The sequence below is a fragment of the Anopheles ziemanni genome, chromosome 2 (assembly GCF_943734765.1).
Source record: "Anopheles ziemanni chromosome 2, idAnoZiCoDA_A2_x.2, whole genome shotgun sequence".
Taxonomy (NCBI): domain Eukaryota; kingdom Metazoa; phylum Arthropoda; class Insecta; order Diptera; family Culicidae; genus Anopheles; species Anopheles ziemanni.
The window spans coordinates 75,132,014-75,157,532 of NC_080705.1; the positions used below are offsets into that span (position 1 = coordinate 75,132,014).

The 25,519-nt window shown below is 45.8% G+C and overlaps 7 protein-coding genes across 8 annotated transcripts in view; 4 read left to right on the forward strand and 3 right to left on the reverse strand.

Annotated features, from left to right (window-relative positions):
• Positions 1 to 889: 889 nt before the first annotated feature.
• LOC131282486 (GTP-binding protein 2) lies at positions 890 to 3,920 on the forward strand. Its single transcript, XM_058311968.1, has 3 exons — positions 890 to 952; positions 1,523 to 3,063; positions 3,133 to 3,920. Exons 2-3 carry the CDS (start codon positions 1,528 to 1,530, stop codon positions 3,415 to 3,417), a joined length of 1,821 nt encoding a protein of 606 aa, XP_058167951.1. The 5' UTR covers positions 890 to 952; positions 1,523 to 1,527; the 3' UTR covers positions 3,418 to 3,920.
• LOC131282487 (evolutionarily conserved signaling intermediate in Toll pathway, mitochondrial) lies at positions 3,754 to 5,265 on the reverse strand. The gene is made up of 2 exons (XM_058311969.1): positions 4,289 to 5,265; positions 3,754 to 4,225 (listed from the first exon to the last, which is right to left on the reverse strand). The coding sequence occupies exons 1-2, from the start codon at positions 5,169 to 5,171 to the stop codon at positions 3,927 to 3,929; spliced, it is 1,182 nt and encodes a 393-aa protein (XP_058167952.1). The 5' UTR covers positions 5,172 to 5,265; the 3' UTR covers positions 3,754 to 3,926.
• A 161-nt stretch (positions 5,266 to 5,426) lies between these two features.
• Positions 5,427 to 6,648, forward strand: LOC131281504 (uncharacterized). Its single transcript, XM_058310838.1, has one exon. The coding sequence runs from the start codon at positions 5,437 to 5,439 to the stop codon at positions 6,646 to 6,648; it is 1,212 nt and encodes a 403-aa protein (XP_058166821.1). The 5' UTR covers positions 5,427 to 5,436.
• Positions 6,649 to 7,171: 523 nt separating this feature from the next.
• LOC131284504 (S-phase kinase-associated protein 2) lies at positions 7,172 to 8,689 on the forward strand. Its single transcript, XM_058313367.1, has 4 exons — positions 7,172 to 7,400; positions 7,475 to 8,101; positions 8,167 to 8,326; positions 8,405 to 8,689. Exons 1-4 carry the CDS (start codon positions 7,208 to 7,210, stop codon positions 8,589 to 8,591), a joined length of 1,167 nt encoding a protein of 388 aa, XP_058169350.1. The 5' UTR covers positions 7,172 to 7,207; the 3' UTR covers positions 8,592 to 8,689.
• Positions 8,690 to 9,005: 316 nt separating this feature from the next.
• Positions 9,006 to 10,450, reverse strand: LOC131284538 (dnaJ homolog subfamily C member 8). 2 transcript variants are annotated; one of them, XM_058313410.1, is made up of 4 exons: positions 10,264 to 10,450; positions 9,883 to 10,203; positions 9,487 to 9,782; positions 9,006 to 9,441 (listed from the first exon to the last, which is right to left on the reverse strand). In XM_058313410.1, the coding sequence occupies exons 1-4, from the start codon at positions 10,303 to 10,305 to the stop codon at positions 9,375 to 9,377; spliced, it is 726 nt and encodes a 241-aa protein (XP_058169393.1). In that variant the 5' UTR covers positions 10,306 to 10,450; the 3' UTR covers positions 9,006 to 9,374. The 2 variants fall into 2 exon arrangements, with proteins under 2 accessions (XP_058169393.1, XP_058169383.1); XM_058313400.1 differs by having other exon boundaries at positions 9,006 to 9,782.
• Positions 10,451 to 10,915: 465 nt separating this feature from the next.
• Positions 10,916 to 12,959, forward strand: LOC131284493 (protein cereblon). Its single transcript, XM_058313356.1, has 5 exons — positions 10,916 to 11,270; positions 11,347 to 11,678; positions 11,758 to 12,121; positions 12,207 to 12,425; positions 12,519 to 12,959. The coding sequence occupies exons 1-5, from the start codon at positions 10,956 to 10,958 to the stop codon at positions 12,786 to 12,788; spliced, it is 1,500 nt and encodes a 499-aa protein (XP_058169339.1). The 5' UTR covers positions 10,916 to 10,955; the 3' UTR covers positions 12,789 to 12,959.
• A 2,875-nt stretch (positions 12,960 to 15,834) lies between these two features.
• The window catches only part of LOC131294343 (segmentation protein cap'n'collar), a 41,387-nt gene continuing 31,702 nt past the window's right edge, over positions 15,835 to 25,519 (reverse strand). The window contains exons 6-10 of the mRNA XM_058322388.1: positions 23,534 to 23,698; positions 23,168 to 23,392; positions 22,838 to 22,931; positions 16,415 to 17,970; positions 15,835 to 16,326 (exon numbers count right to left, since the gene is read on the reverse strand). Coding sequence (XP_058178371.1) covers positions 15,835 to 16,326; positions 16,415 to 17,970; positions 22,838 to 22,931; positions 23,168 to 23,392; positions 23,534 to 23,698 — 2,532 coding nt within the window. The remainder of the gene's footprint in view (positions 16,327 to 16,414; positions 17,971 to 22,837; positions 22,932 to 23,167; positions 23,393 to 23,533; positions 23,699 to 25,519) is intronic.

Here is a 25,519-nt window from a genome sequence, read left to right on the forward strand (position 1 = left end):
ACGAACGAAGTTTTTGGTTTTCTTTTGATTGATCGATATTCACTAAATAAGTTAAATTTTTTATATAAACCATTAACCATTATTAACACTCATAGTCAGAATCATTAAATCTGGCTATGATATTTGGGGAGTTGGTTTACAACACCTTCAAATATTTCCTAATAACCGGCTTTTTAAATAAGAATACGACTAAAACCGTTTTAATAACCGGTTAAACCGTTTGACGTGACGTTATTGCCAAAGTCAATGGAAAAGAGGTCGCAGCATACCATGTAATGAGAGAAAAACCGTGGGAAAATGTTTGACAGTTGGTTAAAGTTTTGTTTTCCTTTCACGAGCAGCCAGGAAAGTGAGGTAAAACTGTAAGTTTGGTATGTTTCATCAACAGAACAAAGACTTGAGGCGTTCGAAATATGTTCTGGAGGAAGGCTGCGTATAAGCCAGACCAACACACTTTATTTCGGCAATCACGGCGAGCAAAAGTCCATATCCCATGACTTCACACAGAAGAGCAGTTTCTATCCGCGAGACTATGGATACTGTGATCTAGAAACACCAATTACCTATTTCGCGAAGATTTTGGAGGAGATCTCCCACAAGTATGCTAGAAATTTTTGTAAACACTTTTTCAACCAACTGTCACAACAATGGCGGACCAAAAAATATCTATGACTTGACCTGCCTTTTGATTGATCTTGGCTGACAGTATAAAAATATCGTGGCACAGCCGTACATGGTTCCACAATAGTGCAGGTAATCGAAAACGAAAAGAACATATTCGTACGGTTTTCGTCAGCAATCGGATTACAGTTTGCCATCGTGGACAATATTGGTCGGCAGGACGCCAAGGGTCAGCTGCAGTTTTTTCTCCCACGGGGGAAAAATTTGTTTTTGTTGATATTTTTGACCCGCCCGCCCGACTGTTTATCAACAAAGAAAATTTTCTATTTTGGTACGCCTTTCTTCTTTTTAAGGCTTGCTTCGTTTTTCCCCCCACTGGGAACGCTGTTGCGAAATGGTTGTTGGTTCGATCGAGTTTTAGCGCAAAAGTTTGTGTTCTTGTGAAAAAGTAATTGAGCATCACTTTGGGAGTTTACTACCGATAGAAAATGATGAAATCGCGTCTATTGTTCATCCACTATTGTTGAGCCACTTTGTGGTTTAATCTAGAATCTACTTAGTGAGAAAGAAAGTGGAAAATCCGTGGTTTGGGGGGATTTTTAACGATAATGCTGGGCAAGTGGAAAACAAAAAAAGCATTAATGCAGCATAGACAATGCAATTTGGGGTGTTTCTATAACTCATAACGATGATGAAATCATGTTTGCTGGTGATGCAAAGTGGAATCCAAACAATCTAGGGCAGCGAAAGCTTTTCGAACCCTTTCCACTTCTTGAAGGTCACTTGATGCAGTTGAAAAAATAAGTTTTTTTTTAAAAAGAGGGAGCATTTATCTGGTTTTTATCTTTCTTCACCGTTCGCCATTTTTTGTACTAATTTTGATATTTTCTGTATGAGACAGGTTCGATGGACTCCTTTTTTGACTTATTCGGCCCGTCGCCATCGACAACGGCGTCCGAGAACGACACGGACGCACTCAATGGGAACCAAGAGGACAGCAGTGACGACAGTGGGATTAGCAATGGATCGATAAGCCATCTACTTCAACAGGACGGTAGTTGCAGCGACTTGGTGCTAAAGGGTATTGACTTCAACCTCGGATATCTTCCGCCTGAGCCCCAGTTGGGTAACATCGAATACAAGCTGAAGCTTATCAATCCGTCAAAGCAGCGATTTGAACATTTGGTCACGCAAATGAAATGGCGGCTGCGCGAGGGCAACGGCGAAGCCATCTATGAGATTGGAGTGTCCGACTCGGGGCACCTGAAAGGGTTGTCCGACGCAGATATGACCGTTTCGCTGCATACGCTCAACCAGATGGCACGCAAGCTGGACGCCTCAACGAGCGTTTTACGGCGCAAGAGTCTACCGAACAGTCGGTCCGTGGTGGAGGTGCTGGTTCGCAAGATCCCGGACGATCAGCATAACATAGAGGTGCGGGTAGCGGTCCTTGGTGGGGCCGATGCCGGCAAGTCGACGCTGCTCGGGGTGCTAACGCAGGGCGAGTTCGACAATGGGCGCGGTCGGGCTCGGTTGAACATGTTCCGACACATGCACGAGATTCAGACTGGCCGGACGTCGTGCATTTCGCACGAAACGCTCGGTTTCGATGCGCAGGGAAGCGTGATCAACTACAAGTACACCGAAATGATGACGGCCGAGGAGATTAGCGACCGATCGACGAAGTTGGTCACGTTCATGGATCTGGCCGGACACCGGCGCTACCTGAAGACTACCGTGCAGGCCCTTTCCGGGTACTGCCCGCACCACGCCCTGATCGTGATCGCTTCGGGCAACATCAGCAACATGACACGGGAGCATCTGGCGATCGTTCAAGCGCTGGACATATCGTTCTCCATCATCGTCACCAAGATTGATCTCGCCCCGCCAGACCAGATACTGTACGAGCTGAAGAACTTGCTTTCCTCGATCGGTTACCGGAAGATACCGTACTTAATTAGCAACGAGGACGACGTGCTGAACGCGAATGCGCACCAGAGCGTCGAGCAGATTGTACCCATTTTCTGCGTCTCGAACGTCACCGGAGCGGGCCTGAACCTGCTCATCCAGTACCTGTACGTGCTGTCGCCAGGGATTAGCAACGCCGAGAAGGAGCGGCTCGAGCAGGAGCCGATCGAGTTTCAGATCGACGAGATTTTCCGGGTATCCGAGGTGGGTACCGTGGCCGGTGGGCTGCTGTGCAAGGGCGTGCTGACCGAGAACAGCCTTGTGCAGGTAGGGCCACTGCAAGATGGTTCGTTTTCTTCGTTGACGGTGCAAACGATCCACCGGAACAAGGCCCCTTGCCGGGTGGTTCGGGCGGGACAGAGCGCATCCCTTTCGTTCAACACCATCGAGCCCATGCCGGCCCTGCGTAGTGGGATGGTCATACTGCCAGACTATGAGAGCAACGAAATCGCTTGTGGAAGCTTTTTCTTTCAGGTAAACACACCATTTTTTGCACGAATCTTGCCTAAAACAATACACTAACACAAAACAAATGTATTTTAGGCTCAAGTTTCCGTGCTGTTCCACGCGACGCGCATCTATAAGGGATTTCAGACTACCGTCCATATCGGTAGCATTCGGCAGACGGCCATTATCGAGGGCATCATGGGTGCCGGAGAGACCGGGATCGGCACAAATCAAACCGCCTCGGTGCTGTTCCGATTCCTGCGACACCCGGAGTATGTGCGGCCGGGTATGAGGATACTATTTCGCGAGGGTACCAACAAGGGTATTGGGAAGGTGACGCAAGTCTTTCCGCTGAAGAAAGCACCCAGCACCACCGAATAATGGGGGCAGAGCCCCTTTGCCGATGGATGCTTACTTCTTCTATGTACATGTTAAAAATAATTTGAACTCTAACAAACGAATTAATATTTGCTAGCGTGTGACGATTGTAATAGAAATAAATTTTTCTGTGATTGAAAAAGAAATACTTTAACACACACATACAAACCCACACGCCGCGCTCATATCAAACGACTTATTTCGAATAGAGCCGAAGCACATTTGAGAAAGCATAACTTTTAACAAAATTTTCTGTCAGAATTAAACTCAATTATATAATTTACAAAAAAAAAACAAGATGTTTATTTAATAGGTAGTGTTTGTTCACGTTAGGGTACAATTAAAATGTTCAAATGTTTTAGGAGTTAATCAGGATAGTGCCATCCAGGAGGAGACAGACTACAAAAGGAACAGAGAGAAGCAAACACAGACTAGAGAGGAAAATGGATTAACAAACCTTTTAATAAAATTCTTCCTATCGCCTGCCTGAATAACAAACAAGGGAGTTTCAATTAATGTTGTACTTTATTGGAGTCTTCTTCCGGTACCAACAATTCTGCCGATGGTGAAGTAAACTTAAACAACACAGCAAGCGACGCCAGCGCAGCATTACCCTTTTCCTTCTCTAGCAACCGAATCCAAGACAGCAACGAATCTTTCGTCGATGACCCGGTACAGCAGATCGCGTAAATGATGCCATCTTCCTGCTCGTGTACCGATCGCCTTCGTGTGCTGACAGCGGAACCTGATTGTTTGGTTTTACGAAACCGTAAATCCAAACCAATGTAGGGGTTTTCTAATTTTGATACATCTGCAAGAAAAGAATGAAACGTTTAACATAAAAATTAGTCACTATTTTTTGCTTTGGTCGTACCATCGGGGTCTCCGGATGCTTCTAACGGTTGCAGTTTCTTTGGTGCACTTTTCAGTACATAGTAGTTGATGGATCGATTCCGCAGCCATATAACAAATGGTCCCTCTATGTACACAGGTTCTTGCTTATCGTGCGCCTCTAGTAGCTCCGACTGCTCTAAGCTTTGTCCACTGACCACCCACGTGTGGTCCAGTGCGTTTTCAACCGTCTTCGTATCGAACACATCAATCTGGCTGCGCGGATCGATCGAACACATTCGCTCCACGGCTAACCGGGCCAGTTCCAGGGCGTCATCCGGCACCGGATTCGGCAGCAGCCAAGGGGAAAGATTTTTAAACTTTGGCATCCAATACATCATGCGCCAGTACTTTCGCACCGGGTGTCCCTTCTTGCCGAATACATTCACCAGCATCGCTTCCATTTCGTAGTCTGGCATAACGCCATTATCCTCCATCTGCTCCAGTAGATCGATGATACACTGCTGCTGCCGTGGGTAGTGCATAAATTCGGCCTGAAAAATGTTCGTCGGGATGAACTTGCCTTTCGGCATCACGTCGATCAGTGCCTTGTACACAGCGATATCTTTACTAACGCCGAACTCTTCCATGTGCCGTAGGGCGGCATAGATAAACTCTACGTGATTTCTTCGATGCACGCTTCGCTTTTCAAAAATTTTCACCATTTCTATGTAGGTTTGTTTATCCTTCTTGGCGGCCGATTCGAAGAGGTTCGTTCGCAATATTAAACTTTTCCCATCCTCCGGTTTCTGGTTGTTTTTCGTGTCCTTCGACTGTGTACTGCAGAGGCACGTTTGCGTTCCACCCAGCCGCGTCGAGATCCTTAGGATTTCGGCGGTCGCCCTCAGATGCCTTATGAGCAGCATTCTTTAGTTTCGTTTGTTCCCTAAAATTCGAAATAGCAAAATAAAAATAAAATTTGCGGTACGTTACCGCTTTCGCGTAATTGTTGCTTGGAGCGAGAAATGTCATAACAATTGCCTTTTTTCGATCCACGCAAGGTTTATAGTGCTCGCTATACAAAACAAATCAATCAACAGTGACAGAAGCAAAACGAAAGAACTTGACATTTTTCTTTATTTATAAACATGTTTCAAGCGGACACCGGTCGAAAAAATCAAACGAGACAAGATGTCCGTAGCTCTGAGAATCTTCAATTTTCCTCCGATTTTCACCAACGTAGACGTACGAGAGTTCTTAAACTTGTTCGGGCTTCAGACAACTGGTGTTTTCCGAAGAAGAAATTGCCACGGCGCCTTCGTTAACGTTGCGAACGAAGCTGAAGCACGACTAGTGATATCCCGGTTGCATCAGCTGTTGATCAAAAGTCATAGGATAAAAGTGGAATATTACGAGCGTGGAAAAGAATCGAACGATGAGGAGAAGAGTTTGGTAACCGATACTCAAGTGGCTGTGAAAGGAAAAACCTTCAACGAAATACAAGAAGGACGTCCTACCATTAACTATGAAGGATTTCCACCGCCATATCTATTGTACCGCTATCCTAAGCATACACCTTCAATACTGGCTAACATATGTAGCGAGTTGGCCTCAAATACACCCTTCTATTACCAAGTTTTACATTTAATGAATAAAATGAACTTAAAGGCACCATTTCCAAGACTAGATCCTGAGAAAGAAGCATCAACTAGCGGTTCCGTGCCGCTTCCAAATCAAACAACTTCGGATGATGAATCGGAGCTGGAATCAGATGATGAGACACATGAAAGGAAAAAGGCTAAATTAAACCACCTAAAGCCAACAATGAGAGTACTGAACTACGATAAACTTCTGCCCCAGTCACAGGATGTGGACAAACGGCCCACCAAGAAACCCAACATAGAAATACACATTTCTGGGGAAAGCTTAACCACAACCCAATCTGTATGCAGTGCAAAGGGTAAAGCTACAAGCGCTGAAGAAGCGGAAAAAACCAACGAATTGAGTCCACAACAAACCCAACTTATTTCGTTGGATGATATCCTTAATAACCGTATACCCGAGGAACAGCGAAATGGATTAAGTGTGTTTCAAAATTATACTCCCGGCGAGCCAACAACTAAGCTGTACATTAAGAACCTAGCAAAATCGGTTACAGAGCAGGATTTACAAAATGTTATTCGTATCTTCTTCGAGAAAGACTTGCCATGCGAATTCAACGTGAAACTTATGAAAACAGGGCGTATGAAAGGTCAAGCGTTCATATCGTTTCATCCGGTGGGCGAAGCCAAATCTTCCAGCAACGACATTTTGAAGCAATGTGTCGCCCGTGTTCTTTCCACTATCAATGGTTATATTTTAAAAGATAAACCAATTGTGGTATCATATGCCAAAAGTACATAAATCAACGAGTTCCTTTCATGTGTTGCGAGGTCTTTTGAGAAACCATTCATCATTAAAAATCCTTTGTAGTATCACTGCAGCATTTTTCATTCATCCTAGGTACAATCAATAGAAAAGATTAGACCGAAAGTTATTAAGCAAAAAAACTAATGTCTGAAACTGGAATATGAAAATACTCGAGTAGTTTAAAGAAACGGCGTTTTTTATTGTGATTTATCTAGTTGAGGCGTAACCAAAAGGTAAGAGGCGGTGATTGATTTCGTTTTAATGAAATCAATTTTTATTCTTTCAAATAACTATAAATTTTTATGGGAGTGTGCTACAAAAACCTTGTTTTTGTAAAAATTAGTAGAAAGTGAAACGTCATAAAGCGCGGCACAACATAGGTAAACAAACGATTTTCGATGTATTTTCCCTCGCAGAGGCGACACAGATGTGCAGTGACGGTGTTCGAGACGGCCGGTCCGTCTGAAGTAATTTGTTAACTCTGTACGAAGTTACTTGGTGACTGTGATCTCTAAACTTACTGCTGAACGTACAACGAATCACAACGGCCATTATGGATCCTCCGTCGAATAAAACAAGGCAACCATTGACGAACGTTTCCAACAACGTTAGTCAACGTTTACAGAAACACAGCGCAGCATCCACCGAACAATCGGAATTATCGCGTAAGCACTCTGCTCCAGCTTACTGCGATACTTTTTTTGTTTATAAGAAGTGTTACGGGCAGCATTTTAGCAACGAAGAAGGTAATGCTACTATGTTTAAAATGACTGACCAGCTGTGCTTCCTCATTCGTATCGTTTCCATGCCTACTTTGCAGATCCTTTCGACCGACTTTCCGATGAGGTCATCCTGCAAATATTCAAGTGGCTCCCGAAAAAATCTCTTCTTGCCTGCGGTGAAGTGAACCACCGGTTCAATCGCGTGTCCAAGGACGAGACACTGTGGGTACGGCTAGACCTGTCTTGCCGTCGAATAAAGACTGATGCTTTGAGCGATATTCTCAACCGTGGCATTGTGGTGCTACGGATGTCACAAGCGTCCATTGCTAGGCCTGACAACATGTCCGATGCCGAATTTTCACATCGCACCAAGTTACAGTACCTGGATCTAAGCATGTGCACGGTTGATAAGGATGTTTTGTGTGCCCTGCTGGCGAGCTGCCGGTCACTCATCAAGCTTAGTTTGGAGAACGTTCCTCTGAACGAACAGATCTGTGCCGAAATAGCCGCTAATCCCACGCTGGAATCACTAAATCTCACCATGTGTTCTGGCATTAGCGCCACTGGGATGCGAACGATAGCGAAGGGATTGACAAAATTGCAGAGTTTGAACGTTGGATGGGCCTACCTTTCCTCGGAGGCAGTTACCGAGTTGGTTCACAATCTGACACCGCACATACTCCGTCTCAACCTTGCTGGATGCCGCAGTACATTGGGGAATGAAGGTAGGACAAACATATTGAATAGGTAAGAAAAAAGATCCATGTAAAACTATTGTCTCTGCTTGCAGGATTAGCGGTGCTAGTGAAAAGATGCCCAAGGCTGCTAGAGCTTGATCTCTCTGATTGCACGCAACTGAATTCAGAAGCCATTCAGCTAGTTTGCCGACTACGAAAGTTGGAATATTTATCTCTCTCTAGGTGTTACAATATAAACGTTACCTCATATTTGTAAGTACAGGAAACTTATAAACCGCATCTTCCGTGAGAAACGCATAAACACGAATTTAACCTATCTATTGGTTGCAGGAGTTTGACTGATCTTCGTTCGCTGTTGTTCTTAGACTTGTTTGGTCTAATGTCCGACAATGCCATCGCAACATTGCAGCATTCCTTTGCCGGTGTTGGTATCAATAAGTTTTATCATAGCTCCGTCGCACGACCCACTGTCGGCACTAGAAGAACTTCCATCTGGGGCATTCGAACTAGAGAATGAACACGGAAGAACGTAGACCGAGTATGTTTAAAGTGCACTAGCACCAACTAAGAGTTATCGAAACTTAAATTATGAAAAAGTAATAAACATCTATAAAACTGAGCAAGAAATGCAATAATCTTTTCAACAGTATTTTTCGAAAATTATATATAATGTACATATTTCAATGAGAAACTCGGTGATGCTAATAGTATATGAAAGCCGAGCGCAGGGTCTTCCTCTAACCAAAGCTAGAGTCCATTAATCCTTAATAATCAGTCGAAAGGTACGGGATACGAGAAAAGAAAATGATTGCTTATATTAAAAAGAAAGAGATTCATTTCTGCCACGTCTACATTACACAAAGGAGAAGAATACCGTTGTAAAAGGTCTATTGTAGTTGGATTCAAATTATGTAACACGTTCCGTGGTCTTAGAAAATACAGTTTATTAGTGTATCGGCAATTCTTTCGTGGAGACATTATTACACTTTGTGTTCATTACCGTTTATTTTGTCGTAAAAGCTATTTCTTCGCGAGTAGTTCATGATTATTCCGTCTTAATCATCTGTATCGCCAGGGTGAGGAAAAATTGGAAACAAAATATAATCTGATGGATAGCGATCGTTGTTTGATGAGCATAAGAAAAGAAACAGTTTTACCTGACGGGATGAATTTGAATTTCTCCACAGCTTAAACGTATAAAAGAATTCTCGTTGAAGGGTGGTTTTGATATACGGTCAAAATTAAACCTAATTTCCACCAGAGTTCGTTTCGGTGGCACCTTTGACACACTGCTTATGCTTTATCTCGTTTCCGGTTTAATCTTCGGAGGATTGAACGAGGTGTACTTAGCTTTTTTCGGTTTTTTGCTCTTTACTTTCTCGGCCGTAGCGACGGACGAGGAGGAGGACGACGACGAGGAGCCCGCCTGAAAGGTGTGCCAGCTATTGACGCGACTCTGCCGAGATTCCTCGAAGTTCTTTTGCCATTCCTTTTGCAGATCGCGCTGCTCTTCCTCTTCGATTTCCGCTTCCCGTTTGCGCTTACGTTCTTCCATGTCCCGCACCTCTAGCTGCTGCCGGCGACGCTCAATGTCCGCAAACAGTTTCATCACCATCACATAGATGGCGTGTTTGTACTTGGAAGGATCGTCTTCCGGAACACCCTCGTGCTTACCTTCCTTTTTGAGCTTTTTCTTCTTTTCCGCAATCTAAAAAAGTAGGTCAGAATAGGAGTGTGAAAGACGACACGCTCTTTGTAATCGTAGCTAAAAAGTAGTGCCGCAGTAACAAAAAAAAAAAGCTAGATACCATCATATCGGTGCGATCCTTGGCTTCCTCGTACACCTCCAGACACTTTTTGCGGGTCGTTTCATTCTCAAGCGTCTTGTACGCTTTACTAATGATTTCGAACGCCTGTTGAGCGCGTTCTAGGTTGTCCGGATTCTTATCCGGATGCACCAGTATCGAGAGACTGCGATACTTTTTCTTTATCTGTTCGAGCGGTGTGTCGCAGTCCAGTTGCAGCACTTCAAATGGGTTCAGATTGAAATAGGTCGCGCCGGGACGCAGTAACCGATCGATCTGCTGTTTGGACGTTAGCACCGAGTCGCGCTTTTCGATTTCTTTTACCTAAAGAAGTAAACGGGTGCCATGAAATACTGCTTCCGGTGGCCGATTCGGTTTGCTTACCTCCGTGTAGAATTCGTTAAACGATTGCTCCTCGTGTGCCATCTTCAAGCAAGCAGGAATAACGATTACCTAGGCAGGACTGCACTACAATGCACACAATGAGGAGCAGCACTGTGCGCCTATTTTCTAATGAAAAGGGTTTTGTTTGGTTCGATCTATGTTTTGATGCTGTGCGTTCTGTCGTATGTTGTTTTGTCTGTTTTCTTTCAATCACAATTGAACGTCAAAATAAGTGAAACGGCCATCGTTGACATCCCGTCGAACACGGTGTTGTTATGAAACGTATTTACTACCGCGAAGTTATAGTAAACGTTAGGATTAACATGATTCAATTAAATAAGAAACTTTAATTTTCTTAAAATATTCTAAATTGCTTTCCAAACGCACGTTTGGTCTCGGTAAATGTATTTGAAAAATGGATGTTTTGTGCAGTATTGAATCAGCAAAACTAAACGTCGAATTTAATGCTCCAAAACAGCTGTCATGGACTCTTGAACTAAAAAATAAATGCATCTAGTCTGAAGTGTCAGTAGAAAGGGGAAGGATTTTTGTTTGGATAAAGAGTGCAACGGCATACTGTACAGGTGTACTGTACTGGAATTAGGTAGTTCTTCATTACCTCGTTTATATAAATTTGCGTCTAAGTTCATAACATAAAGGGAAAAGTGTACCAAACTTGACCGGATGAGAACATGGACAACGATTCCTCCGATCCGCAGCAAGGTGGAAGTGCTCCAACTGGGGATAGTAGCAGCAGTGAACGGGATCATGCCAACAGACGGAACCGTCTAATGCGCATCACACAACAGAGGATCGAAACGGACGAAAGCAGTAGGAGTAGCAGTAGTAGCAGCCGTCATTCAGCCGAAAACGTTATGGAAGACGTAGCCCCAAACCCACCGGAGGCACCGGAAGACGAAGAGTCACGTCTATTTGAAGACTACATACGCGAACGAGAATCTGTTGGGATGGAGATTTACAACACCGAGCTTCCAACCGAGCATGCGGTAAGTAAAACGTGCAAAATGGGGGGTATAGAAATGCTAAATTTCTAATTTAATTGTTTCACTCCTTGTATGGCAGTATCTGGGTAAATTGGAGCGTGTAGAAGGAGTTGATTATTTGGAGCCCGGAAAAACGTACCGCCTGCCGATCTACAGTCATCACTCGATAGTCTTCCCTGGAGAAATCGTCCCGCTAATGCTGAATGCCTCCCATATGCACAATATTGGCGTGTACGGTTCATCCGATGGACTGAAGTTTGGGCTTGTTTTTCAGGATCAGTACACAAGCTCCGAGGGCATCTACGGTGTCACATGCCAGGTGTACGAACGGGGCAATGAGGGTGAATCTGCGCTGCTGAAAACGGTAGCCCAGCAGCGATTTATTGTCGTCCGTCACTCACAGGAGAGAAGGTAATTGGGAACGGAAGGCAGACTTCGGCAGGAAACCGATTTGAATAACGAAACGTGCACCTCCTCCGTTTATTTGCAGGGTCGAGGTGAGAATTCTTCCAGAAATTGTGCTTCCCGATCCGCTGATCAGCACCTGCTCCAATGCCATGGTACGGTACGCGCACAGCAGTCGTAAGGATCGACTCGCCAGCTTTAAGCGACTGCTGACGCAATCGACCGTCTGGCCACAGTTTGTGTACGATCAGTACGGCACGGAGGAGGTATTGAAGAAGGTGGAACGGTATCTATCGTCACTGAAAATCACCAGCGTACCGACCGATCCCGTCAAGCTCTCCTTCTGGCTGGCACGCAATATTCCCCTCACGGAAGAGAACCGTAAAACAATATTCGGCACCGACTCGGTGCTGCGCCGAATGCTCATCATCAACAAGACGTTGGATCATGTACGTATAACGGAACAAGGAAAAGGATCCTACATAAACTTTACTGTTATCTCGTTCCACCTCATTTTTTTTTACTCTTTCGTAGATGAGGTGTTACATCTGCAAACGGTGTGAAAACGAGGTCGCCAGTTACAGCGACATATTCGCCATGTCGAAGCAGGGTGTTCAGACGAGCTACTGCAATCCGTCGGGTTATGTGCACGATACGTTAACGGTGCATAAAACCAAGGAAGACTCCACCATAACCGTCGGTCCACCGTCCGCGGAGTTCAGCTGGTTCCCTGGCTATTCATGGCAAATAATCGTACGTCAAATTGGAGCAACGAATATTTTTGCTCCCTTTGCGTATTACCTTCTCATGAGTTACCTTTCGTTCTTGTTTTTTGGTTTTTCAAAGGTTTGTGTGAACTGTCGTCAGCATTTGGGCTGGAAGTTTGTGGCAACGAAGAAAAATTTTCTCCCGAAAAGTTTCTACGGCCTGTCCGGGACCAGCATTACGGTAAAACTGCACGGTGACCCGGCGAGCAATCAACAAAACGAGACACCGAATGATGACAATGATTCAAGTGTTTCCCCTCCCGGGCACGTGTTTTTCTATCCGCACTACTTGGAAGACGACGAAGATGACGAAGATTACGAGTTAGAACCGGACGACCCCGTGTATTAGAGCCAAACATGTACAGAGTAACCGCAGAATGCTGCGTTGTTAAACAATTGGCGACGCTTTGTTTCATCTTGTTTTTTTTTGTATGGAATCCTTTTTCGATCTTGTATTAACGTAAGAACTTACATATTTCGTATTTAACGAATAAATATCACATAAAATTGTTGTGGCTCATCTGTTTCGTTTATACTCTACGTATTGCACCGTCCGTGCGTTGTTTCATGGAAAAAGAATGAATTAACAAAAAAGAAAGACTACGGGCGATCGTGTGCGGTTTTTATATGAAGCTTCGTCAGAGAAATATCACACGGTGAGGTATGTAACGATATAATAATCAAAATTGTCCACTACGATGCTATCATAAAGGATTGAATGCGGCTGTTTTCGAAAATTAAGAAGAATCAAAAACTAATAAATAATAATCCAAATGAATGGTAAATATTATACAAATCTCATAATACTCTAGAAATTCCTTTGTTTATCGCTAAACGGCGTAACAACTGCTTTTCAGAAAAGAAAATATATTTGTTTGAAACGCATCAATCACTGCTTAACTTGTCCCGTGTAAAAGCAACAATAGTTGAGTTTTATTTTTCTTTTATTTCCATTTTATGTATGTACACAACAAAGTAAGACCATTTGATTGTTTCTTACTTATTCTAAGTAGTGTTTTGTTTCTTAATGTTACCACAATCCAAAGCTTACAAGAACAACCAAAAACAAAAAAAACCAAAAAAGGAAATAATAAAGATGAAAAAAAACAGAACATCCACATCAATGTTGCCATTGGTTGGTGGTTTGAAGGACTTGCTTTGCTAAACCGTTTGGTTCTTGTTTTTCGACCGCTAGGTTCATCTAGCATGCGGGATGTGGTGAAATGAACTCGATATTGCTAGCAAATGTGCTGCTCTACTAACATTCTCGCCTGATAGTAAACTTATGGTGGCGGTCAACCACTAGCGGTTGTATAAGTATCGATGTTGCTGCAAAATAACTGAGCAATACAAATAAATAGTTTACCAATGTCGTTTCGAAAATCGCTCGCTGTTTCAGGGAGGGGTTTTTGTTGCAGGTGAAACCTTTTAAGCAGAAAGTGGCATAGGACACACACGCCCCCGGTAGGGTGGGAGCTTTCGTTTCAATATGCTTTTTTTCACACTGTAGTGACAGTTTTTTTTCCCTTCCTATTGTTCTATTTCATTTTTCCACAATTTTTTTTCGCTTTGCAAATGTCCCTCAATTTTCACCCGCCCTTACTTATATTAAAGCTTCACTATTGCTAAATCTCCACCAAGTTTTAGTAAACTGTAAACTATTTTCCGCTAGATAGAACCTTCCTCCAGTTATGGTACAGATACATTTTTGCTCGAAAATAATAATTCTCGTACCGGTAGCGCGGACCACCGTTTTGTTTCATTTTACTTTCGCAAAGGTTTTTTTTGATGATTTTTTTGTCTCTTTTTGTATGTGTGTGTTTTCTACACCCAATTTTGTCTTGCAAACGTTTTACAAAACAAAAACGTCTCATCCCCTCCGCTTCGCTTACAATACTACTAATCATTATGGAAAGCGATGTGATGACATATTTACTACACCATTCTTTTGCACTACAAGCTACATGTTATTAGTTTATATATTTACAAAATATATAATTATTTATATTAAAAAGAAAAACAAATCCTATCCATCATCACATCATTACGCGCGTCCGGTTCATCTCAACAACAGCGTGTGTTACAGCAAACGGCAGCAGCGGCGGGGAAGCACCAGCAGTTTTTAGTGGTATATATGGTTTATCAGAGAACATCATCGTGTGCGACACCAAGTCGGTAGGTGTTTGCGGCCACCGTTGTTGCCGCGTCGTCGTGGCCGTCGTCGGCCCATTCCTAGGCATATTAGTATGGGCTTTAGCTTCAGCTTAAAAGATAGTCGAAGCGCCAACATTGTAAATTAAAACTATCCCCATCACAATGTGCATCACTCGATTTTACAACTATTTTCACAGGGGTTCACCAAAAACGCGGTAGGAAAATGTTAAAAAAAAGTTTTTTGCGTCTTTCCGAGGAAGGAAAAGGGGAAGAAATTGTAAAATCAAGTAACAAAAATTTGAACCATCCTGTGTCCAAATGTGGGATTTTTCTTTTCTGGTTTCTGCTCTTGTACGACACGTTATCGGAGCTAACGTTCCGAACGCGGTGCAAGGTGGAAATCAGAAGATCATGTATTTCCGGAGGAATGTACATACAAACACTTGTCACAGCGAAGAATGCAGTGTAGCTGCGTCATTACATTATGCTATAGGGCACACAGGTGCGCTATGTGCAGTTCAAATTTGGGGAAGAATAATTTAGTTGCTATTTAAAATTTGACTGAACAATTGTTTGGTAATACACCCATTCGAAAGCCAACGGAAATTTTCCATTTGGGATAGTACGGGTTGTTAACAGTATAGTGCGTATGCACTTTTAGGTTACTAGTACGGTTTCCATGGGGATGTTTGTACTATTTGCCAATGGGAATTCTACCATTCCAACCAAAGAACACCGCTCTACGGTTCGATCCAAGCAAGCGATAGTAGGTTATGTAGGCTGATTGTTGGGACTCGCATTGTAACTGATTAAAGATTGCACTTCTTGATGAACCTTGCTAACGAAAAAGAAATATTCTTTGACACGAACCATGCGCATCTTTATCTGCTATGAAACGTTTACGAAACGGCGCCTTTCGATCAACAAATGCGCTCGGGGCAGAAATCTGTGCGCGTAGGCCCAGAAGAAGTCGCAGTGAGTTACGATAAAGTTCTGATGCGTCTCTTCGAGCGATTGCCCGATAATACGGGGCCTCTCTTGCTCGAACACCGGTACACATCGTTCACAAGACGTAGATCCCTTCTTTCACTCGAAAAACGTGACGACTGCAATCCATTCATGAAGGAATCGGAGCGTTTCGCTCGCTAGATAGAGGACTGCTCCAACTCCGCGCACACTAGGGCGAAAAGGGGGCAATCAAATCGAACGGGAGAGTGACCGCGGTGGTGGGTCGGGCGGCACTACTCCTTCGTGCGCTGGTGCACCACGGCTGCCGTCGTTACTGTACCGTTCGAATTAACCACCGCACTGCTGGCGCCACCACTAGCGGCTGCCGTGCTACTTCCGGCGCTTCCGGCACCTGACATCGCTCCTGCGCCACTCATCACGTGTGATGCCCCCGAGCCGTTCATGCCGTTCGAGGCACCGCCAACCATTGCCGATGGACCGCCGCCCAGGAGACCGTGACCATGGTGCTGGTGCAGCTGATGATGCAGATGATGCGGGTGATGCAGATGCCCATTGCTGCTGCCGTGATGAGCCGACGATGAAGCGGACGATAGGGTATGGTGCAGCGTCGAGTGACCTCCGGTGGTGCCGTTAATGCCGTGACTTGGACCTCCGCCGGTAGATCGTTCGGAGTTGCGCGGCACCAGGACGACCGCTCCGTCAGCGCTCTGCTGCAGACTGTAGTGTTCCTGGGAGTAGGGATTTCCATCGGCATCGCGGAGGTTCTAGCGGAGATCAAACAACAAGAAAACAATCAGTACGTGACAGAGGACAACAAATACACACACTCGTATTTACTGCTTTTCTATTTACCTGGAACACATGCCGGTAGAGGACGGAGAACTTGTCCCGTATCTTCTTGTGCTCGGAGAGAACGATCTCGCGGTCGCGTAGCAGCCGCTCCTTGCGCATTTTCATGTCCTTCACCTCGTCTGCGAGCGACACGATCTGGTCGAGCTTGCGCTTGCGGCAGTTCTGCGCCGCCACCTTGTTCTTACCCCTCCTGCGGATGTCCCGGATGAGGGAAAGCTGGTTCTCGCTGAGGTCATATTTCGACAGCCGCTCGTTGAACTCGTCCATCGGCAGGTTGATGATGTCGTGCACCGCGATCGGTATCTGCAGGGCTCGGGCGCGCTTCTCGTCCCGCGTCAGGTGCTCCTCCTCGGCCTTGCGGGCATGCAACGAGCGAGCCTTGTCGCGCGTCTGCGGTTTGCCCGGTTGGTGGTGATGATGCGCACCGTTCGTCCCGTTCGGGGTGGCGTACGGTAGCGTGTACGAGTGGTTGTGGTGCACCATGTCCTGTGGCTGCAGATTGCGGGCCCCCATCGGTCCCGCCGGGTGGTGATGATTGCGCGGGAAATCGAGCCCGTACGGGTACTTCATGTCGGTGAGGGCTGCCGCTGCCGCTGCTGCTGCTGCTGCTGCGGCGGCCGCCGCCGTCGACGGTTCGTGGTGCGTGCCGTTGTGGTGGTGCTGCTGCTGGAGATGCTGCTGCTGGTGATCCTCCTGCTTGGCGACGGCTCCCTCCAGGGGCCCCCCAATCGAGGTGGCTGCGTTCGGACCAATCACGTTCATGTAGTCGTACTCGTACTTGATCGCCGTCGGCAACAGCACGCCTCCGGTGGCGCCTCCACCTCCTCCACCGCCTCCGCCACCACCACCGCCACCTCCACCGCCACCGGTAGCCGCTTCTAGCACGCTGTTATTGGGCGCCGCATTCGGTCCACCGACCGTCGCCCCGCTGCTCGGCGACGAGTGAAGCGATGGGATGCTGCTGGTGTTCTGCTCCTGCATGGCGTACCGCTTGCCAAACATCTGGTGCTTCTTCTGGGCGACCGGCGGTGCCTGCCGTGTGCCATGCTCGCCCATCCGGCTGCTCGGTGGCGCACCGCCACTCGTTTGGTTGTAGCTGTAGTCGTACGGACCGCCGTACTTGCCATTGTGGTACTCCTGCGCACTGTCGCTGCCACCATCGCCCCACTCGCCGTCCGACAACGACGGCACCCGCTCGGAGCCCATCGAGCTTACGGCACTGTCGCTGGACGCATCCAGTCGATCACCGGGCGTACCGGAGCCAACTCCGGTGGTCGCGCCACCTCCCGCTGCCGCTCCGGACGATCCGGACGCTGCCGACGACGGCCCGTTGACTAGTGCGCTTACGTTCATGGCGTTGTGCAGGCTGCCCCCACCGACGGCTCCACCGCTGGCGGCCGACATCAGTGGCAGATGGTGATGGTGATGGTGCGGGTGCGTTGCATGGCCCACCAGGTTGGAGGACACCGCTGCCGACCCGGGGACACCAAGCATTCCTCCGCTCGAGTTACTGCCGCCGGTGCCATTGTGCTCCAGCATGCGCATGGTGTACATACCTGCAAGAGAAGGTCATTGCCGTGAAAACACTATGCTAGAGAACCATCAACCCTTCCCGCAACCGGACCACCGTCCTTAGTCACCCATCGCGACCGTTTATTTACCGAGGAAAGCGTACGGCGAAAGCATGGCTTACTGTGCGCTCTGAAGCGCGCCGGGCCTACTTCGGGATAAAACAAACAACACACCGGAATTCGGAATTGGCCTACTCCGGCCTATGCAAAACCCGGTATCGATGGTACAAAGTAAATAAAACACGATTCCACCGCGATGATGATCAACGCATGTCAAGGAGGTATCAGAACACTTTCGCTGCCTACTGAGGTAATAATGGTGAGTAGTAAATAATAATGACTTGCACTTGGGGCGGTTGCGTCGTCGTTTCGATGGTCTTTTTTCCCTTCTTTTTCCTTCACTTCTCACAAGCCCTGTGGTGTATTTTTGGCCAGTTCGTTTTTCGGGCCCCAACACACTTTCTTCCGCGTCGCTCCTTCACTCCCTTCACTGATAAGAGCACCTCGGCCGATGACGGGGAGGGAAGGAGGCAGATTATCTTTCCACTTGGTTCCCCCGTTTGCTTTCCTCTCCCTTCCCTCACCCACTAGCACCAGCACACATTCTTGCGGCCAGGTACAGGTACTTCCTATCGTACCGCGAGCGGATCGAGATAGCGCGTGCCATGCTTCTTCTGGCTGCCGGGTGATGCGAACACTAGGTTTGGTCACACATTCGCTGAGTCATGCGCTGGTGCGTACGCCTCGTGAGGTTGGGGTATTTTTGTGCTTTTGTTTTCGTCACTCTTCAAGCCACGGCGAGCGCTCGAAAAAAAACTATTTTGCATGCGTACGGTGCGTAACGTCAGAAGCGCCACATGCGTTTCGTACACTCACTCGCTTAGTTCACTTTAACACAGGTGAGTTAGAGCAAAAACCCTATTTTTAACCAACTTTTAACTCCCAAAGGCCTTTCTCTATGCTAACGTATGTAGCAACACGTTTAACCGGACACAGGTTTTAGTATATTTAAACAAAAACGTTCCGACACTTCACGCGAGGTGATGATTCAATTTAATTTTTCACACCAAACGAATCGTTTCGCGAACAGGAACAGCGCAAAACCAACCGATCATCGGACGTGACACTTCTCACATATAGATGGCGCAACAGTGCAGCGAGCTATCCAGAACCGGACGGGAGTGCGAAAGAGATCGCAGATTGCCGCACGGATGACTCGTCGGCATTCGAAAGGAGCGAAAAAGAGCGCGAACGCTCGTATCAACCGGCATGACCACACTGTTTTTGCTAGTTTACTTTCAACCCGCTACTACTTCCAACACAGTGCGCATTTTCCCCACCCGCCGATGTTCTTCTTCTCCTAGCCAGGGCGGAAACGACACCCCAAACGTCGTCGGGCCCGTCGTTGGGCTCGAGAGCTCGAGCTGCCGTTGCAATCGGGAGTGTGTGATGGGAGCTTATCGCCCTTATCTTATCTCATGGGGGGCACACAACACACCCAAGCCGTGGGTGGATTGTGATCCTGAGTGAGTTTATGTGTTGATTTGTTCTGCGACTGAGTTTTTCTCTGAGGGTAGTATATCCACATTGCTCACACACGTCACCAACGAAACGCGGAGTTGTGATGCGCAGTGACGAACAATCTAGGTAAATTTATTTTAAGTACAACCATTTAGAATCGTACTTCGAAAAGCCGATTCTCCAATTTCGATTCATCTAGCAAAAGCGTATTGGTAAACTCTCCGCGTTTGATTCACTACAGTCGAAACTATTAAGATTTCAATGTGCACTATTAAGATTTCAAATTTCAAAGTAGTACGCTACATTTCACACAGCAGTTTCAGTACTGCTAAAGGCTTTTTAGTTTTTTACAGCCATTTCACTCGCTCATGACAAAACCATCATGTACAGTCATGTGGGCTGACATTCCAAAACATTTATTACACGCAAATCCACTTCAGTCGAAGTTGTAAGCATATGGCCAAAATTTAGTATAGCATATTGATACTTGGTTTACAAGCCTTTGATTTTAATGTTCCGATGAACCGTAGTTCATTACGAAATACGTCACATAGCAGTACCTAAACGTAAAAGAAACTCCAATGAAATTACTAACAAAATATAAATGTTACAGTTCTTGAAGTAGGTTTTTCAATTTTTCATTTTTACAGCGGAGTAATGCTGCATGCATCCGTAAGAATGAAAGAAAGAATGAATGAAATTATGAAAAAAATGTTCGCTTTTCGCGAATTCAAATGAAATTATCCAATAAACATAAACATGTTATAAAATGACATGTTGTAATTGACAACCATAAAATTTATGAGAGAAAAAAGAGCAAGTAGGCTGCGTTGAAGTTGTAAAAGGAAAACATTGGACTTAGTTCACCCACGGGCGCACCTCTGGAATGGCTGCGATTCACCACCACTGGTGGATTTAAAATTAAAAATTTCTTTCATTACCGTTTTCCACGTTTCGGTTCCCCAGGGACCGACCATTTTAGTAAATTAAAAGCAAGATAACCACGCATACGCACACCCCTAGGGATGGCGCCGGAATCATGCGACAGAATCAACGTTGCGTCCGCCAGGGGAAATTTTCCGCTGATGATTTCTTTTTCTAGATTATTTCTTAAGCCTATTAAACATTGTCTACCGCTTTTCAGCGCGCTGGAAAACCGACCGCCACGGCCAAAAGGCCAGCGCACGGCAGCCACGACGGCCCCGCCCGAGGTCCTGACAGCGGATCCACCGTTTTGTTAGGTTCTAGCTGCAGAACACGGTCGCTCGCAGGGTGAGATGGCAGTTTTTTCTCGTTGTGTTCTTTTATTTTATGTAAGGTCCTGTCGGCAAACCCCGGGCGCAGTGCACGGCGTCGCTGCCTTGGAGGGCGACGACGCGTGGTGATGGGAATCGAAGTCGAATAAAAATTAGTTCTTTCGGTTTCACACATTCTCGCACCCAAGTGGAGGGTGTGGAGTGGTGGGAGCGGGGAAAAGGGTCCTCCCCTCCCGTGGCCCGGTCTCGGGAATGACTTGATCTTTTGTTTGCCTTTTATGTGCTTCGTATACACATAGATATATAACAAAAATGGCGCTGGCCCCGGGTGCCCCCATCAGGCGCGGTATGTGGTATGTTTAATTATGCTGCAGCCCGCGCGCCTCTTTTCGGTTCAGTTTTCTTTTTTCCACCCGCTCGCATTTTCTCACTCCTCGCTGCTTTCTTTTCCACGCTCCGGTGCGCTTTCTTTCGCCTGGCTATCCGACAAGGCGATGGTCCGACTTGCGTCGACGCTCTGGTGGCTTGTGACAACATATTTACAATGTGGTAATCAACTTCTATCGGGAAAGCAATTTTTCATTTGTTTTCTCCATCCCAACGGAGGGTTTATGTCACCCGGAAGCGATGGAAATGTTCTATCCCTAGGGGTAAAATGCCCGATGGGAAGTGAGCGCAACAAAATGGCAGCACTCAAGGAAAGAAGAAAGGTATAATTAATCTTCTTCCTGCTCGGTTACATTCCAACTAAATTTTACCGAAAATTAAACAGAAAAAATGGCAAAATAAAACCCGCCGCTAGCTAATAACAACGGCATTTTAAGATTGATGAACAGTTCCTTAATACTTCGTACACCCTAAAAGGTTCTTAAGAATTCTTATCACAAATAAGCTAATCATGTTTTCCATTCATTCCATCATCATGGTATAAGGTTTAATAAACAAAAGAGGTGGGGGGTTTTTCTCACTAAAATCGAACAAATCTTCACAATAAATAACAACATTTAAAATTTATGGTTGCTTCTCAATAAGTGAAAAAAGGAAGAAAAAGACTATGCAACACGATGAGTGCAAAAGTAAACCGCATCGGAAGTCAGTGTTGTCCTTTCAGTTGGGTAAAGAGATAATTCGCATGGAAGTCGCAAATCAATTTCCATTCTTAAACAGTTGTTTTTTGATGGAAACATCTACTCTTACTTGCAAATATTTCCCAGCATTTAACATTATTTATACAGCAACAGCATTATTATAATAATTTTAGATATCAACTTCTGCGTTTCATGCATGATGCCGACGGTAAAAATACGGTGTAGTTGCAGCAACAGAGTTGAAGTTATTCAGGAGATTTGACTCATTATGATAACGTGTTTTTTGTATCGATCACATAGTTGTTAATCAAGAATTTCAAATTTGTAATCTATTAATTTATCTTATGTGTGTTATATTAGAGACACTAAGTTTGTACCATTCGAATGTCGGAGTTTTGGCACAGAGACGGGTTCTTGGAATATCCCAACTGTAGCGTGGTCATTTTTACTAGTGCACAAACTAGTTCAGTAAATTGATAATTCCACCACGTTTGACGTTTCTTTGCAGGAGAAAATATCCACCACGATATCCTCTATTTACCTGTCATGTGGGAAAAATCAATCCAAAACCCACGGCCACATTAGTTTAAAAGAATACCACCAGCGATAAGAGCAAATCCATCCAGCTCTAAAGTAGAATGGTGCGTCATGAACCGCCCAGTTCTGTCCAAGACAGTCGCCATTATCACGGAACGGGCACAATGATTCGCGATATAGTACCATCGAAAAGATAAGGCTTTCCTCCGTGTTTGTTCCATTAATGTATCCGTACATTTGGTGTTCGACAGACACGTACGTTTGACACGGTAGGAAAAAACCTTCAAGAGACATAAAGATAGTTCCTTCCGGAGAACGCTTTCACCGGAGCATTAGCACCCGGACGGGCAATTGTGGTCAGCAACGGTACAACAAATGCCGATAGAGTGCACGGCGGCGGCGTAATCATCCATCGGACGTGACACGATCGTGCGAACAGCACCTACTCACCTTCGTTAACGGCGATGTCCATCAGCTGCAAATCTTCATCGTTCAGAATGGAATTCAGAAAGCCATCGGTGTGATTCATTTCCGACGAGGCGTTCTGTAAGGAGGACACGGCAAGGATTCACGCGCGGTTAGCGATTTGCAAGGTGCAAGGAGAGGGGAAGAAGAAGCGGGAATTGGTTGGTCGGGTGGTATAATGATGGTGATTACTGGGCTGGTGATTGCCCCGTGGTGACTAATGTGCATGCTAATGTGAGTGTGTGTGTGGGGGGGGGGAGTGAAAAAATGGAATGGTGACGAATGGGATTGGGATCGCAGGACGGTGGCACTTACCGAGTAGTACATCATTTCGGGATCCATTTTGTAGCCGGAGGTGCCAGCATCCGTCTCGGACGTCGAGTTGGTCAGATGCATGCTGGTGGCGACCGCCGAGCCAAGGTTCGCGCCGTAATGCGGCTGGGCCGGTGAGATATCGGCCAGCGATGCATTCTGCAGGACGGCGGCGTGCGACGGATGATGGTACTGGCCATGCTGCGGGCCTCCAATGCCTCCAGTGGGCTACACACGAGCGAGCGGGAACGAGAGTGGGAAGGGCAGTCCATTAGCAAAAAGGGGGCACACAGTTAGAATGACACTTGCAATTGACAAATCCAATTGAGACCCCCGGGCGGGGTCAGCCTCAACCGCCACGGAACGTACCTGATAGGAGGGATAGTGCGATGGGTAGTGGGCGTGCGACGGGTGGGACGGTGGCATGTCGGCAACACCCATTCCGACGCCCATGCCGGGAGGGAAACTGAGCAGATTGGCCAGGTCCTGCCAGCGCTGTTCCATCGAAACGGCTCGGCTCAGCGGCACACGGGACTGAAACGGTGGGGAAAGAAAGAAACAAACGGAAGCAGAGGTTAGTTAAATGTATGTTCAAGTCCATTTGTGAAAAGCGAATCACATCTTTAACCTACAACTTTTCCGGAACCATAGAGTAACTAGTTTTCCTTTTCCACTCGGTTAGCAAGAGTCTATTGATGGCACTCCGAAAAACAATATGAATACGCAGTTAGTGACCAACCGGCATAAACTAACATTCACATTGAACCTGCCAACCCCGAGTGGGTGGTGGGTGGGTTCGATTCTACCACATCTCTGTGCGTAACGAACGAATCGACGAGAAAAAAGCTCCATCCAAAGAGGAGCTGCTGGAGAATCGTCAACATCAAGGGGGTAAAACTGTCCGGTGGGGAGGGTAACGAACCGACACACACTCCACCCCAGTTCCCCACGCGATACCCACTGGTAAGACCCCTGGAAACCGATCGAACCCTAGTTACATTAGAACAAATTAATTGTATATCATTTGCTCTCTAATTTTACGCTACCGCGAAGGTCACGTCACACATTTACAATGTCAACCCGAGTTCTCTCGGTCGTGGGGTTGGGAGGGAGGGGCGATGTCCGTTGTTGTTCCGGGTGCGGGAAAGAAAGTGCACGAGCGGGCGAGCGGGATGCGGATTAAAGGGTTGCACTTTACCTCCGCCGAAACGGGCACAAAGCCAAGTGGTAACCAACCACATTATTGGGAGGGAATTTTGATGCCGGGTTTTTGTCTTACTATTGTTATTACGAGGGGGCCGTGTATTAACCGCATCGCGAATCGGAAGCGTTTAGCCTGGCCCAACTGCATGATGGCCCGGTCCGGTCTCATGCATGCAGCAACTCCGACGCAACTGCCCGAGCTGGGCGTAATTAGCCACTCATTAGTGGCAGTGTGTGGTTATGTGTTTCCTACCGAACAACCTCGCACCGGGCGGACAATACCTTTTAACAGTGCCTGATAGCCTGACGCTCTGTCGGTTATTCTGATTTTAAAACTAGTGATCCGTTCTAGAGTGTCTCATTAAAAGAAATAGAAAATAAACATGTCGCAAATGAACGAAACCACCAACACTCGGCCGATAACAAACATCGCGTGCGTCTAGTTCTGCTATCGCTCCGAGACACGGTACAATTATTATGTGGATTATTGATTTGAACGACTTAGGACGGGACAAATGATCGTTTTAAAACGCATTTCACGACAACTCCTTCCGAGTTTATCAAATGTGAAGTAAAACAAATCGCTTCCGGTGTGTCATATGTATTTCCACGAGCTTTGTGTTTACTTCCTCACACAATTTTATTTTATTTATGAAGCTTTTGTTTGTACTATGTTTTAAAAATAGTTTAAAAACACGTAAAAGGAACAACGTCTTTAATGTCGCGATGTTTTATAGGAAATTATTGAGAACGAATGCTAATAATAGTAAGATCACATTAGAACCTTTCGGTTATAACCTCTGTCTGTTAATATAATTACAATCAATAGAAAGTGCATGATAGTAACAAACAAGTAAAACCATTTTGAGGCAAGTTTTCAAATACGCTCAAGGGTATAGACTCTACAATATGAAACGTCACCATAAGAGACTACCGTATTTTTACAAAACCTCACATACGTATGACTGATTGTTTGAGGCATCCACTTTAGTGGACCTGTTCGCTAATTTTACACTTTGACGAGGTTACATTTGCAGATTCTTTGTATGTGTATTTCTGTTTAATTTTTCTTAGTTCTCTCTCTTAGTTCCGTTTGGAGGGCAAGTAAAAGGAGCTGTCAAAATGATTCTATATGTTTCCTAGACGCCAGAA

What these genes read in the sequence shown, in the direction of transcription:
- LOC131282486 (XM_058311968.1), top strand. Translation starts at nt 1,528, where the DNA reads ATGGACTCCTTTTTTGACTTATTCGGCCCGTCGCCATCGACAACGGCG. An exon ending in GTGGAAGCTTTTTCTTTCAG is followed by an intron (nt 3,064 to 3,132) that starts GTAAACACACCA and finishes AATGTATTTTAG; the next exon opens with GCTCAAGTTTCCGTGCTGTT.
- LOC131282487 (XM_058311969.1), bottom strand. Translation starts at nt 5,171, where the DNA reads ATGCTGCTCATAAGGCATCTGAGGGCGACCGCCGAAATCCTAAGGATC. An exon ending in AGCATCCGGAGACCCCGATG is followed by an intron (nt 4,226 to 4,288) that starts GTACGACCAAAG and finishes CTTTTCTTGCAG; the next exon opens with ATGTATCAAAATTAGAAAAC.
- LOC131281504 (XM_058310838.1), top strand. Translation starts at nt 5,437, where the DNA reads ATGTCCGTAGCTCTGAGAATCTTCAATTTTCCTCCGATTTTCACCAAC.
- LOC131284504 (XM_058313367.1), top strand. Translation starts at nt 7,208, where the DNA reads ATGGATCCTCCGTCGAATAAAACAAGGCAACCATTGACGAACGTTTCC. An exon ending in GCATTTTAGCAACGAAGAAG is followed by an intron (nt 7,401 to 7,474) that starts GTAATGCTACTA and finishes CCTACTTTGCAG; the next exon opens with ATCCTTTCGACCGACTTTCC. An exon ending in CAGTACATTGGGGAATGAAG is followed by an intron (nt 8,102 to 8,166) that starts GTAGGACAAACA and finishes CTCTGCTTGCAG; the next exon opens with GATTAGCGGTGCTAGTGAAA.
- LOC131284538 (XM_058313400.1), bottom strand. Translation starts at nt 10,305, where the DNA reads ATGGCACACGAGGAGCAATCGTTTAACGAATTCTACACGGAG. An exon ending in TTAACGAATTCTACACGGAG is followed by an intron (nt 10,204 to 10,263) that starts GTAAGCAAACCG and finishes TTACTTCTTTAG; the next exon opens with GTAAAAGAAATCGAAAAGCG. An exon ending in AGGATCGCACCGATATGATG is followed by an intron (nt 9,783 to 9,882) that starts GTATCTAGCTTT and finishes CTACTTTTTTAG; the next exon opens with ATTGCGGAAAAGAAGAAAAA.
- LOC131284493 (XM_058313356.1), top strand. Translation starts at nt 10,956, where the DNA reads ATGGACAACGATTCCTCCGATCCGCAGCAAGGTGGAAGTGCTCCAACT. An exon ending in CGTCACTCACAGGAGAGAAG is followed by an intron (nt 11,679 to 11,757) that starts GTAATTGGGAAC and finishes GTTTATTTGCAG; the next exon opens with GGTCGAGGTGAGAATTCTTC. An exon ending in TCAACAAGACGTTGGATCAT is followed by an intron (nt 12,122 to 12,206) that starts GTACGTATAACG and finishes ACTCTTTCGTAG; the next exon opens with ATGAGGTGTTACATCTGCAA.